Source organism: Cydia splendana, chromosome 25 (assembly GCF_910591565.1).
Source record: "Cydia splendana chromosome 25, ilCydSple1.2, whole genome shotgun sequence".
NCBI lineage: Eukaryota > Metazoa > Arthropoda > Insecta > Lepidoptera > Tortricidae > Cydia > Cydia splendana.
In genome coordinates, this window is record NC_085984.1 from 2,658,887 (window position 1) to 2,675,027 (window position 16,141).

Below are 16,141 nucleotides of genomic sequence, written 5' to 3' on the forward strand. Positions count from 1 at the left end.
CCCAAATACGAGGCACTACGGGGTGAGGTGGGTTTTCCTCTTTATCGTCAAAGTTATGAAATGGAACTACCCAAAATAAAATAAAAACTAAAATACAAACGTCCGGAACATTTATTATATACACCATTCAGTTCTCATATGTAAAAATAAAATGTTATCGAGGTTTGAATTTCAGTTTTGACCCTACTCACCCCATTTTACGGTACCGTAGATAATAAATATAGCGTCACTATCTGCGCCGGCCGCTTTGCATATCGCCCATCGTAACGAAACACACACCGGAATAAACGTGTAAGCGTTCCGAACGATTGTTTTATGCAAAATATTATGTAGTGAAGAAAAATTAATCAATGCGGCATTAAAAAACCCAAACACACTATAAAGTCTGCATCTTTAGGTATTTAAATAAAATTAAACAAAATCTATCCTCAAATGGCTCCTTAAGCCAGTTGAGGGTAAATGAAAACATTAGGTACATGATCAAATAATGTAGGTTAAAGTCAGGTCGTTCAGTGACAGATCCAGGCGGTTTTATATTTGGTTGGTTAAAGGTGGATGGACTGTGTGAGAGATAATATGAAACGAACGCAAGTGAATGATGAGATGACGGGTGACAGAGAGGTGTGGAAGAGAAAGACATGCTGCGCCGACCCCAAGTGAATGGGAAAAGGGCAAGAGAGAATGATGAACCAATAAATGTTATAACTACCCGAAAATGTACAAATGTTTACTTTTTTTTAATACCGAAAAATATAGACTAGAGTGTTCCGTACAAAACTTTGTTCACGGAACACGTAGGATCACTTCGGTCTTACTAATCAGTAAAATGCTTTGTGTTATTGACGTGATAATGATAACGTCTTATAAATCGATGAACACCGGTAGCATGCACGAAAAAGTGTCACGTTGTGGACAGATCTCCATGGTAACGTTGTGGACGGATCTCCATGGTAACGTTACGTAATGTAATGGTAATATTTTCTTATGGCGTTATCACGCAAAATTATAGTCCGTAAACCGACTTTACAGACAACCATATTTTTTTTCTTAACAATGTGTCTCTTTCCAGAAAAATGCGGTCTAAGCGACGACCCCGGCCTCCGAGTGAATGGAAAAGGCAAGAAGATGAGGAAACCACGGACCATATACAGCAGTCTGCAGCTGCAGCAGTTGAACAGGCGGTTCCAGAGGACGCAGTACCTCGCGCTGCCGGAGCGGGCCGAGCTGGCCGCTAGTTTAGGCCTCACGCAGACCCAGGTTAGTCCAATGATAAATAGCTATAGGTTATACTCATACAAGAAGATGAGGAAGCCACGGACCATATACAGCAGTCTGCAGCTGCAGCAGTTGAACAGGCGGTTCCAGAGGACGCAGTACCTCGCGCTGCCGGAGCGGGCCGAGCTGGCCGCTAGTTTAGGCCTCACGCAGACCCAGGTTAGTCCAATGATAAATAGCTATAGGTTATACTCATACAAGAAGATGAGGAAACCAAGGACCATATACAGCAGTCTGCAGCTCCAGCAGTTGAATAGACGGCTCCAGAGGACGCAGTACCTCGCTCTGCCGGAGCGGGCCGAGCTGGCCGCTAGTTTAGGCCTCACGCAGACCCAGGTGAGTCCAATGATAAATAACTATAGGTTATACTCATACAAGAAGATGAGGAAACCAAGGACCATATACAGCAGTCTGCAGCTCCAGCAGTTGAACAGACGGTTCCAGAGGACGCAGTACCTCGCTCTGCCGGAGCGGGCCGAGCTGGCCGCTAGTTTAGGCCTCACGCAGACCCAGGTGAGTCCAATGATAAATAACTATAGGTTATACTCATACAAGAAGATGAGGAAACCAAGGACCATATACAGCAGTCTGCAGCTCCAGCAGTTGAACAGACGGTTCCAGAGGACGCAGTACCTCGCGCTGCCGGAGCGGGCCGAGCTGGCCGCTAGTTTAGGCCTCACGCAGACCCAGGTTAGTCCAATGATAAATAGCTATAGGTTATACTCATACAAGAAGATGAGGAAGCCACGGACCATATACAGCAGTCTGCAGCTGCAGCAGTTGAACAGACGGTTCCAGAGGACGCAGTACCTCGCGCTGCCGGAGCGGGCCGAGCTGGCCGCTAGTTTAGGCCTCACGCAGACCCAGGTGAGTCCAATGATAAATAACTATAGGTTATACTCATACAAGAAGATGAGGAAACCAAGGACCATATACAGCAGTCTGCAGCTCCAGCAGTTGAACAGACGGTTCCAGAGGACGCAGTACCTCGCGCTGCCGGAGCGGGCCGAGCTGGCCGCTAGTTTAGGCCTCACGCAGACCCAGGTTAGTCCAATGATAAATAGCTATAGGTTATACTCATACAAGAAGATGAGGAAACCAAGGACCATATACAGCAGTCTGCAGCTCCAGCAGTTGAACAGACGGTTCCAGAGGACGCAGTACCTCGCTCTGCCGGAGCGGGCCGAGCTGGCCGCTAGTTAGGCCTGACGCAGACCCAGGTAAGTCTAAGTCCTAGAATAGCTTAGCTATTTTAAATAGTATATTCGTGGCAAATAAATAAAGAAATAACAGATAAAAAAGAGGAACAAAAAGAAAAAAACTTACTTATACTTAGGTCGTATTCATTATTTTCATTTTTTTTCTTTGAATTTAATAATTTCCTTACTTATTTCCTATTAGATTAGTTTTTTCTTAACCTTTTGCCTACGAATTGTGAACCCGGCTGCCACGTGACAGGCATAGCCTAGTGTGGGGCCAATGGATATTGATATTTATTGTAAAAAGGTTTTTTTCAAATAAATATTATTCTATTATTCCATTATTATTATATGTCAAAGAGAAACTAAGAAATTATGCCAACAATAACAGAAACGTAAGTAATATAGAAACATTTTTGACTACAAAAAAGACAAAAAAGAAGAGCTAAAAAGATAGATATTTGATTTCGAAATTGTTTTGAGTCTATATTTAGACACCAAGTTTAGAGAAAATATTCTAGAATCTAAAAAAACACAATACCTAACCAAAAATCTTTTAAAAGACGCGCGCAAAAACTTTCTACACACAGTAAAAAAACATAAACAAATTAAAACCTAATAACACCATATGCTACTTTCTATTATTACCTAGCATGAATACTTCCATCTCCTCCCTTAAAAAAAGTCATAGACAACTTTTAACTTTTATTCACTCAGTAATTATGTCGCAAAGCTATAATTAAAGAAGTGTAGACGTTGGTCCATTTTTTATTTAAAAAAATTAAGCTACAATATATAATCGGTCTTAAACACTACCTTTAAGGTTTAAATTTCTTTGAAAATACAGTTATCTGAAGCGATAGCGAACATGCAATTAAAAACGTTCGTTTTTTAAATTCTGTCACAATATTTTTTTAAATCGTCGTTTAAATTGTCTTTGGTTTTATTTTTTAAAGCGACAGGAAGTGACCTATATGTATTTAGTTCTTTTTCTTTAGTTTTGATCTAGAAAAATAAGTTTTTGTCTAAACCTTGATTCAAAACGCTTATTTAAAACGATTTCTTTGACGAAAATATGAATCATCTTTCCATCCATTTCAGTCGTCTTGTTTTTATATTACACTGATATATTTTTCATATTCTTAATTTAAAACAGTACCTTATCAAATTGATCGCGCACAACAGAAATCGTCGACAACACAATCATGTTTTTTCTTAATTTCATTAAAATTTTGACGTTTCAACTTAACTAGGATACCCCAATAATATTTCTTCTCAATTCAAATTTCGAACGCCAATACGTCTCAAGCGCCGCACTATTTCTATGTAAGTACGCCTTATTTTTTTTCTAACCGGTCAGTCCGTGAATTCATTGCTTAGCTATTTTAAATTTCGAATTCAACCAAACCAGTATCTGATTACGTATAGTTTTTAAGGATCTCCAGGTAACGTTATGCTGGTTCTCGCTTACTTTGTAAGGGATTGGAACGGGACAGCTACATTCGTTTCGATTCGACTCGGAGCGATTGATTCGTCATGTGACCGGTGAGAATGAATAATCGTTATCGAATGATGTGTGTAGAGATTAAAGGGTGTAGAGGTGACATTTTATTTATGTTCTTACTCATGTTTAATTCGTGATTTAAAATGAGTTATTTTTTATTTCAATTTGATCATAGCAGAAATAAGTAAGGACATTGCATTAGGATTCAAATCATATTGGTATAGTAACTGATACATTAGAATAGGCATGTCTCTTAGTTGTTTTATGTGGAGTGCTTAAATGTAAGTTACGACGATTAGATAATTATAATAACATGATTTATTAGAGGATAAAGTTAAGTAAGGTTTACTCGGGTAATTCCGAATGTCGAAAACTGTCGGATAATTCCGAAAGAGACTTTTATTATGATGGAATTAAGGGTGATTTTCATCTGAATTTCGGAATTATCCGACATTCGGTAATACCCGAATACACCTTATTACGTTTCAAATAAAAGGCAAGACTTTAGTTTTTATAAATCATATTTATTTTATAAAATGTAACGTAAATACACTATATTAATCAAAATAAACCTTTTTTGGGTCTAACCTAATAGTTGTTATCTAATTTTGTACAATGTCGGTATTGATAGAAACATAATAAGAAGTAAGGCTACAACTAAAAAGCTATTTAAATCCAACATCATACAAATATTTGCTATCATAAAACCTTAGAAATAAAATAACTTTACACACATGTCACAAATATAGTAATAAAAACTACTTAATGCAAAATACGTATAAGCTACAATAAAATGTGTTTCAACCATAAAAGGCTTATTGCAATGTCATTAAATTACAGTATTAGTATGCATTAATAAAATAAAATAACCACATTATGTTTACATGCGGTAGGTAAGTTTTTAGGGTTCCGTACCCAAAGGGTAAAAACGGGACGGGACGTACTACTATGTATGTATGTATACTAAGATTCCACTGTCCGTCTGTCTGCTCGTCTGTCTGTTCCCAGGCTGTATTCTCATGAACCGTGATAGACAGCTGAAATTTTCACAGACCATGTATTTCTGTTGCGGCTATAACAACAAAAACAAATACAAAAAAGTACGGAAAAAGTCGGTGGGCCAGTCCGACTCGCACTTGTCCAGTTTTTTTACGTACTTAGGCAGTAAAAAGACGTAATAAAAATTATTAAAACCGCGTAAAATTACTTTAGATTTTTATCAATAAATATAGGCATATAAAAGCTAGATTCTGGCTTTATGAAAATATGACGTTTAAAATGACATTTCCTCACTTTGTTCTATTCAAATCGATGCAAAATTAGCTTAGACGGACTCTAGAAGTCTAGATACTGTTACTACCTACGCGTATAGGATAAACTCAATGCAATTTGTGTACTTCTTCATATAATAAATGAGTAAAGGATTACTCACGAATCTCACGATAGAACGGCCCGGTCCGGGTCCGGGCCCATGCATGCACTTCTTTTTTTTTACATATCACGTGATCACGGGTCACCTGCTATAGAAAATGAAGTGTCGGTTGCTTCGGTCCGGACCCGGGCCTTTCTAGCGAGAGTCATCCTTATACCTTAAACGCATTATTTTTTTACGATTGGGCATTCTGGGGCATTCTAGAAAAGTTTCGGATGCCCGCGTGACGCATTTTTTAACGCTTTTGATAAAACTAAGAAGCCGATATTTTTGATAAATTAGGTTTAAACTCAACGGTATATTAACGTAACGGTAGATTTCTGCAGATCATTAAGGTAGCTGCCATACGCGTCACATCCCCGACAAGGTACAGCTTGGCAAAAAAGAGTAGAAATTAAAAAGTGGCAACACTGTAGTGTCGTCCCTGTCAAACCAATTTGTATAAGAAAAAGGGACGACACTACAGTGTTGCCACTTTTTAATTTCTACCCTTTTTTGCCAAGCTGTAGACCGTTTTGTGGAAATCCCCTTTTACAGTTACATAAAAGAGCAACAATAATCCTCAATTACTTCATCAAAACTCCATAAAAAGAACTAGCGTTAATCCGTAGCCAGTTCTTTTTATGAACTAGTTCAGTAGAATAAATTAGTTCTTACGCCTCTGTCCGTTCTCTGCTCTGTGGCAAGAAAAAGTAAGAGCAGGTTAATTTTATTATAATTTAATATTTCTCGATTATTGTGCACCGCACTTTGATCAGCCGGTAATAGGGATGGGATTTATCGATATTGTTGTTGTGTTGATGTGTTGTTGATTGTGACTGAGTTTTTTTGAAATGAAAATGATTGTAGTTTTAATTTTTATACCAATTTGTAAAATATGGGTAAGTAAGAAAAATATTCTTAATATAAATAAAATATATAAATATTAGGGGGCATCTTACACAGATCAATCAATCTAGCCCCAAACTAAGCAAATCTTGTATGTACTATTGTAAAACTTTTTTTAACGCATTTTTGGGCCTGTACATAATGGCGAAGCAAATATCTGTAATTGTTATTATGTATTTTATGTGATATAGGATAGTGACGTAAACGATAAAATGTTTGGTAAACGATAAAAAAAACGTCACTCATCGATACCAATCCCAGCCCTATTCACTCAATTCAATTCCATATTAAACCACAAAAAACTATCACTATCCCACTCTAACATACAATCCAACCTATCCCCGTCCCGCTCTAACATACAATCTACAATCAAAAACCACCCTTATTTCAAAAGCATTAAGATCTACATTTTTTGCCATAGATAATAAATTACACATTTGTCTTTAGGTGCTGTTTACGATGTATTGTGGTTATAACAATCGAATCGGATGTATTTTTTTCTATTCTGGTAACATTGGGTTGCACAGACATGTTTGAGTAGACCACGCAAACGTGCAGCCAAGCTAACGATAGTACTCTACACTTCTACTACGAGTTGGCGTTTGACATTGACGTTAGCGACAGCGTGAACTCCATCGCACCAATACATCAGTGCATGCGAAATGGCCTGCGATGGATTTTACGCAGTTTCAATTTAATCTCAGTTTATTTATTTTGCTAATAAACACAGATACAGTACTGGTCATGTAAGTCGCTAAATTAAACGTCAAGTTTCAACTCGTGGTACGGCTAAATAGATTTGTCAATCGGGAATTAGGCACAAGGCACAAAATACGGCGGGAATTAGGCAAAAATGTGCCTGCCGGATATATGTCCGCAAATACAACTGTCAGACCGATCTTATTTGCGTAAGTAATACTAAGTAATCTGTACCTGTATCCCTAACAACGTTCACTCTTCGTGACACATGCGACATCTACCTAAACAGATATATGTCTGTGCTAGATTCCTATTATCAAGACATTAAAATTGTCATGTTATTGATAAAAGTCAATAAGAAAGATAATATTACATTGTTCTTGATTGAATGATTGACTTTTACTTGAAATACATTGTTACGTTCATTCATCCTCATCGATAAGTAGATATAGGTATTTATTGAATAAATAAAACATGTAAGTTAGTTAAAATAACGTAAAAAATCGTTGATTTACAAATCAATATGATATCTACGCTCCAATAGATCACAAAACGTTTGTAATATAACCTCGCTACCGTCTAAGAAACTATATACAACCACCTCAATAATATCTAAACATATTTAAACCTTAACACATCGTAATAAGACTTAAAACGACTACATATTTAAGACATACGACAACCAATGATGCCATCTCCGAAAACGTCGAGTCATTATTTCAAATAAAGAACATGACTTTCAAATGTCGAAATCACATCTCATTGGCTGTCAAACGGCGCTCGGCAACCAATGGTCGCTCGTCAAATGTCATGACGCTGTGGTTTTTGAACAATTGTCTTTGGATGGCGGTTAAAAAAATGTGCTTCCGTTAGCTTCTGGCTTTGTTGAGGTCAGTTTTTTTCGTGGCGGTTAGGTTCTGTTGATGTGGGTATATTTAAATATACTTCGTGAAGTCGGTAAAAACTTTTAATCTTTTATAAATATCAAATATCAACTCCCTACTTTTTTAATTTGAAAAAATGAACTGATTAAAATGTTGAACATAATTATTAAAGAAATAAAATTGTTTTTTTTGTAGATCCAATTTCGTCCGCAATATTATCTTAAAAATTATTATCTAGGCCTATTTTCAATTATCAGTGCAAACTCAAACATACAAAGAATATTGATAACAGATTCCATAAAGATTTCTAAAACTTAGTCTAAAGTAATATTTTTTAACTAAAAATAATACATGAGTTTGAGCCAAAGAATTAATATAATTTATTAAAAGTTGAAATCTTTTGACAAATCAAGCACAAGCACTGCTGAATATAAAGAACAAACAAGTTTTTAATTACTCCTTAGGTAGGTACTTGACTTAGGTTAACTGGAAGAGATCCCTCTTAGGAATAAGTTCGCCCTTGTACTATATTTATGTTTTTTTCTGATGTACCTGTATTCCTCTCTTCCGTACAATAAAGTGTTACTTACTTACTTACAAATATATATATCTCTATACACATATTATAGGTATTATAACATTATAAGTACCTACCTATGTATGTAAACAACAATACATTGAAACCTTTATTACAACTATCAATCTTTATTCTTAAATAAATCATTCTTTATCCACCAGCTCCCGTGTGGCCATGATTAATGTACATACTTATGACAAATGCTATAGAAATCCATCGGTATACTGACATTATGTCATTACAGATTAGCCACGGACCTAAGTCATTATTATGACGTAACTAGACCGTGACTTAGAAAATTGAGTTTTCTTTTGAATATATAATAAAAGCACAAGTCGTATTTTCGATCGAAGACTTAAAGCAGCCACCAAAAGTACCAAATGTGAGATACTCAATTAGGGAGAACGTCTTCTGCTCTAGCAGATAGCTGCATCCCGCTCTTTCAGACCGTGAGTTCTAGGTTTGAGGTCTAAAGTCTATAGTCTGTATCTTTAGGTATTTAAAAAAGAGTAAATAAAATCTACCCTCGAATGCATGGCTTCTTAAGCCAGTAGATGAAAACATTACACGATCAAATACTCGTAATGTAGGTTAAAGTTAGGTCGTTCAGTGACAGATCCAGGTGGTTTTGTATTTGGTTGGTTAGTCAATAAATGTTATAACTACCCGAAAATGTACAAATTATTTGTTTACTTATTTATTTAAGTCCCTAAACTTACTTACTACTCTTTTACAAAATACTTAACGAATTTTGAAACGTAGACATCTCTAAGCCTCTAGTCTAAACCAAGAAGTGACAATAATTTCATTTTAGGTTTGGCATGGAGTTACACATTTATAATAAACCATAAATTTCCTATTTGTAGTAAATTTCTAGAATTCAGTCGCATCTCCGAAACGTTCTTTAAAATTATCGATTGAACTGTCAAATAGTAGTTCGTGATTTCCTTATTTTTCTTTTATCTTTGTGTTTAATTATGATATATAACAATTTGTCTCTAGAAAACGGAGGCAAATTTAAAGAATGTAGGCGCGAAAAATTCCTTATAGATTTGTATTTCCCGCTTTTTTCCTACTAACATTAATTCGCCAGACAAAAATCCAAACCGTTTAAACCGAAGGGCCGTTCCAAAACAGCTACCGTCCAGTAAAAAGTATCGATTAACAACAATACTCGTACCGACGTCGAGTACTTTTGTTATTCGTCACACTTCATATTATGGCTGCCGGCTTTAATTCCAAAAAGTCGTATCTCACACATGGACAGTTATTTCTGAAGGCCCATTATATCTTGAGCTCGAGCTACGTACAAAATATACCTGGTAAGAGCTCACTATATATGCTGGTTATACAATGTCCATTTTATCATGAGCTCGCGCTGCGTACAATATATACGTAGTGAGAGCTCAATTTTATACTGGTTAATGTCATAGATCACTTGCTACGTTTTGAAATGAAACAGAGATGTCATCCATCATAATTTAGAGGCGGCAATACCAAATGAGTTGTTTTTTGTAGCACTTCAGCATTCGATTGTGACTTTTGATTTTTAGTTGTCCATGGGAGTCTATGAAAAGTATGTGAGGATGAAATTGTTAGCTATTTTTAGTCTTAGTCCGATAAAAAGTACCTACATAGTCTGAATGGTTATTACTTATTTAAGTCAGTTTTGTTAATTTTTTTTTTCTACTGTAGCAACATATTAGATTTACAAAAAAAATCATAAAACTTATCACTTTTTTTACGTTTCCAAGGAAAATTCCGATATGTTATAAATACATTTAGAATTTTGAACTAAGTCAGGACAAAAATATAAATTTTGTAACGAATCATTTTGTTGTTATATTTTATAGGTAAACTATTGAAAACGAATGGATATTTTAATAAATTATGTTGATATAATGTGTTCAGTTGAAATATCATTAAATATTTTATACCAGGGGTCGGCAAACTTTTGTGAAGAGCCGCCTGCAGTAGAAATCTCCGGCTTTTTAATGTCAAAGATCCGCAAAAGTTGTTTTCAGTGGTCTCAGAACTCTAAACTAACTGTCATTTTTTTGGTCACTTGAAGAGCCGCAGTTTTACCTCCAAAGAGCGGCATGCGGCTCGCGAGCCGCGGTTTGCTGACCCTTGTTTTATACAAAACAATTCGTAAAATTCAACACTCAAATTAAAAAACTGGACAAGTGCGAGTCGGACTCGCCCACCGAGGGTTCCGTACTTTTTAGTATTTATTGTTATAGCGGCACCAGAAATACATCATCTGAGAAAATTTCAACTGTCTATCACGGTTTATAAGATACAACCTGGTGACAGACAGACGGACAGACGGACAGTAGAGTCTTAGTAAAAGAGTCCCGTTTTTACCCTTTGCGTACGGAACCCTAAAAATGATCATCCCGGCACCTCAACCAAGTCCCATATAAGTAAAATTTCGTAACCGTCAAAACCAGCTTTAGAATTTTTGACCACAGACAAGTTTCTATAATTTTTTAATTACCAGAGAGGCGTATCCGATGATTTTAGGAATTTTTGTGGGGGTATTCGATACGGTCATCATCGATTATAGTCGATTCTATCGTTGGGACATTGACATTTGATTCGAAATCATGTGTAAAATATTTTTATAAAGACTGAATTTGAATATAGAGTCAAACCAGGCTAACTTTGCATGGCATTTGCCACAAAGTGTGGAATGTCATCATTAATGTCGTTCTTAGACATGTTTTATCAAAATCGGTTCATCCGTTTCATTGCGTTGGGGGATTTAACTTTTTTTTGTTTTATAAAGTTGGATTAGAAAGAAGCACAAGCGTGGCGATTATTTTAATACTTTTTGAAAAATTGTTAAAATCTCACAGCTTTTTGCAACACTTGATTGCTTCATAAATAAGTAGACAATTATTATAAACATAGCGTGTTTCTAGTTATTATAATAGGTAACTTAAATGTAGTGTAGTATTAAAGGTGACCCTATTTTGACCCTGATGACCTAACTCACAAATAATGACAATGACGCCTCATTTTCGAATCCGGGGTGTTAATAACCGACTTTAAAAAAATATTAACATTGATATAGACTACGTTGACAATGTTTTTTCTCTAAAATAGGTATGACCAAGAAAAAGTTTATGGTTCTAATATTTTATATCTAGAAAAAAAATTAAATGGGTCTGAAAAAAAATTACTTATGTAATTTTACAACATTTTAGTGTAAGTACTCCGTCCACCAAATTTTATCGTAATCTGACGATAAAAATCGTCAACAAAATCGGCTCAAATAGTTCACTTTACAACATTGCAGGGTGAAAAAAAAGCAATCTTAAAAAATCGTCGATTTAAAACAAACCTCTTATAATTTGATTGAACGTAATAAACCAACTGTGTAATTTTATTTATATCTCTGTTATTCACGCTATCGACTTTATCGATTACGCCTACAGTTTTATGTACTTGAAATACAAGTTATTAAATTAGATTAACCATTTTTATGACATTTTGAACCATTAAAATCCAGACGCATCAAAAGGGAGCCATCGAAATGGGACAATTTATAGGTTTCCATTAAGAAATAGCACTCTAGTTGACTCAACCGTTAATTGGAAAATACAGTTCGATCCCAATTGTAAACCATTAAAGCTAATCAAAAGAACGTTGTTCTAATTCTAGTAAACACTCAATTGAACTTTAAACTCGAAAAAAACTAGTTGCGCACCCCTGACACGTGACGCAGTTTTTGCGCCAATCGGGAGCTCAAATGTCAAATCGCACACTGACAAGTCGTGTACGGATGCGGAAAAATGTGAATGTGTGCGTGAATAAATATGGCTAGGGTTGTCGATTCTGTCTTGTGTTTTTGCGCGAAGTGGAACAATAGCTGTCATGTTTTCGATAAACGAAGTCGTCAATTAAAGAAGTTCTTTTGTGTTTGGTTTTTAAAGTTGAATTATTTTTATGTACCTTCCTTATTTGACTACTAATACCTATAGAATTTTTTTAAAGCAGGTAGGTTTTATAATACTTATACCTAAAAGGCTAAATCAAGCTTTAGACTTTTTTTAGATTTTGTAGGTATGCATAAATGAAGGAATTTCAAGTGTAATGTAAAATGTACGATTTTGACTTTCATTTACTAACATACGTGTTGCTTACATGTAGTTGGTGCAATAAAAAAATATCGACGTAAATATTTCGATAGATTGAGATTTTTCTAGTAATTTTTTTAAGCGTATGTTGTAATACAGGTAGCTGGTCTAGTAATTTGTATATTACTTATAATAACTAGTAGCAGTTTGTGTAAACAAGAAAAGTGTGTAATGTTACGAAGAAAAGTGCATTATGCTATTAATCTCATTTGGGCCAGTTCCTTATAAAAGAAAAACTTTGATCATGTCACGATCAATAAATAAGTTTAAACATTTTTTTTAAGTTATACTATTTTAGTAGTTACGACTTTTTTGTTTACCTAAATTATAGTATCTGTCTATACCTTTCAATAATTTCATGCCAAATGATCGTGATGCCGAGAAAAAACGTATTTTTGAACGTTAATTCTGGATTTACGTAAACAAATACGTAGTAAAGCTAGATATATTATATGTAAAATTGTTCCAGATATACAGGGTGGAAAGGCACGACGATCCTTCCCGGAAGTATTAGGTCGTTTAAGTGATACAGAGACTATTGGTAATGGTAAGAATCGTTAATTGAGTAAAAAATAAAAATTGCAAAAATACTACTTTTTAACTGTGGTGATAACCCTATAGCATGTGCACATGACGGCTAGATTAAGGATCTCCGTCGGGAAAGCTCGGGACTTTACACTTTTTTCCGATCGTTGACAGTATCGCAATGATGTATGAATGACGCATAAATGTCAAATAAATCAAATGCATGCAAAAATATTACAAACAATTTTATTACTTTCTTAGATAATTACTTTTTTCCAATATTTAATACTATCTTCTTTTCACATACGGTGTTCAAATGTACCTCCGTGTATTACAACGCCGCCGCAGCCCGTACCCGAGTATGTCGATGCACATGCGATATAGTGTATGCTCTTCGTCATTTATCCTCCGCAGAAAGCACCAATTAGCCTTTGTCTCATTTCGTCCGCAGTTTCACATTCCGTTTGGTTTGGTACACCATATCTTTTACACAGCCCCACAAATTTAAATAGCCACGAGCATCTAACATTTTTATTTGAAGAATATGACATTCAATAAGTATAGTTCAATGAAAATTTAATTTCAAACATCAGACGTCTTGTCTATTTCCTACCACGCAAGAAGGTTTGTTAGTTTGGTATTGAAGAAGTATTTATTCTTGATTTATTCTTAGTATTTCATTTTTGCAAGTTCATTTGGTGCAACTAACACAACCTACTTGTTATTTTTAATTATTTTAGATAGTTTCCAATTATTCGAAAATAATTTTGTGAAACGTGTTAAGAAACTAAAACCTTTTTATCAGTCAAGGAAACCAGAGATATTTATAAGACGATTGCGTACTTTTGAGTGGTTGTCAATGTCACCATTTGAACTGTCGTTGTAAACAATGTTGTGGTTAGTATTATTAATATTAAGGAATAACATAACTATTTCATTCAAGTATTGAACAAGTGGAACCACTAAGAAAGCGAAAATCCTGCAATGATTCTTACCGTGCTGTAAGCAGACCTAAAAATGGTTAGATGGCAACAAATTAGCATAATTTCCTGTCGAATACTGATTGTTTACAAGTAAGTTCATTGACCCTGTCACCTGTTAGGGTTAGAACAAAGTAGTTTTTTGCGTGGATGTTTAAAAGGTCATAATTTAGAAACGGTTGCCCATATTAACATAGTTTTTATGGAGAAAATATAGAGCTTAGGCTAAGCTATCTCCCATTTTCGGAAAGGATCGTCGTGCCTTTCCACCCTGTATATGTATGTATACTTATCCGTAGCTATTATCCTTATAGTTTCTTAATTTGAATATCTAAATTACTGAATAATCTTAACACTTGTGTGTTCGATTTCCCCTGATCCAGTTTGAGCAGCCCTTTTATAAAAGGGCTTAAATTATTACAAATAGTATGGATTTTTAGTTCTTTTTCAGAGTTTGAACTAACTGGCAGGTGACGCCTGCGCATATCCTATAGCTATTTATAATATAACCAGTGGGGAGACACTCCTGACTTCGGCCAAACTCGGCTCCGCTCGGCTCAGCATTGCTCCGAGCAATTATTAGGGTTGGCACCACTTGACTTCCTTTTGCGTCCACGACCACAGATAAGATAATCACTTGAATTTTGACAACCCTAAATAGCCGAAAGGGATAGTGCCATATATTAGAAAGGGATAGCATGATTCGTCCCTGAACCGCTGTCAAACTTCAGGTTTTGTAGGAAGTGTCCTTTCTGTACGGTAGTACTATTATTTCTTCTGTGATATATCTAGCTTCCGCTCGCGACATCGTCCGCATAGAATTCGTCAAAAACTTTTAATCTCATTAATCTCATTATACCCCCTTTAGGTGTCTTTTTTTAATACTTTCTGCCTAGATTTTTATAAAATTTTAAGATATGCACTGTCTTTTGTCAGTACTGGAGGACAAATCTGTCAATACATCGATACACATGCACATAATATAAGACAGAAGTGTAACATAAGTTCCACTTAAGAACATAAGTTGTGCTTAGGAAATAGGAACTCTCAAGATACAGGCTCGGTCTAGTTTGGGGACCACTGTCAATTTGTTTTGATGCAATAATAAATAAATAAAAATCGTTTATTTCGACCAACTTAGGATCATATTACATTTACATTTACTTATTATATTAAAATTAAGATTAAAATTAAATTAACTATTTTACATTAAAATTCAAATAATAATGTTTTTTTGCCTCATTAAACTTTTTTCATTGTTTTAGGGTTACGTATCCAAAGGGTAAAAACCTACTATTAAGACTCCGCTGTCCGTGTGTCTGTCACCAGGCTGTAAGTCATGAAACGTGATAGTTGAAATTTTCGCAGATGGTGTATTTCTGTTGCCGCTATAACAACAAATACTAAAAACAAACATGATGTTTATGACACTCCCTCACTTTGATCCAGCTTTGAGTTAGCTTAAATGGACTCTAGTAGTATATATCTAAATAATACCTTTAAACGAGCAATTCTTGTATTTCGGGGATCTCGGAAACGGCTCTAACGATTTCTATATGGAATTTGCTATATGGGGGTTTTCTGGGGCGAAAAATCGATCCAGCTAGGTCCTACCCCTGGGAAAATGTGCATTTTTGAGTTTTCATATGTTTTCCGAGCAAACCTTTGTCGCCCAGATATTTTAACATTAACGCACTATGCAAACGTAGTACATAGGGTTTGCACGACGGATCCGAAATGTATGGGAAGATCCGCGGATCCGGATCCAGATCCGGATAATTTCATACATTTCGGATCCGGATTGCAAACCCTAGTAGTACAGTCTGAAAATAAAACTGAATACTTATCGAAATTAATTTTTGAACAGAAACTTGTTTCCTAGAACCGTTAGTTTTAATTACCAGTAATAAAGGGGTAGTTGGGTTCAACTAACTAACTAACTAACTATCTTTATTAATATGGGATTAAACTTTTAATTACTTTACTTAGTTTTGTACTACATTCAGTTAGGGCATGAACAATAAGGATTGTTA

The 16,141-nt window shown here is 35.3% G+C and overlaps 1 protein-coding gene across 1 annotated transcript in view; it reads left to right on the top strand.

Moving 5' to 3' along the window:
- The window catches only part of LOC134802643 (uncharacterized), a 133,333-nt gene that overhangs the window by 39,500 nt on the left and 77,692 nt on the right, over positions 1 to 16,141 (top strand). The window contains exon 3 of the mRNA XM_063775278.1: positions 1,070 to 2,319. Coding sequence (XP_063631348.1) covers positions 1,070 to 2,319 — 1,250 coding nt within the window. The remainder of the gene's footprint in view (positions 1 to 1,069; positions 2,320 to 16,141) is intronic.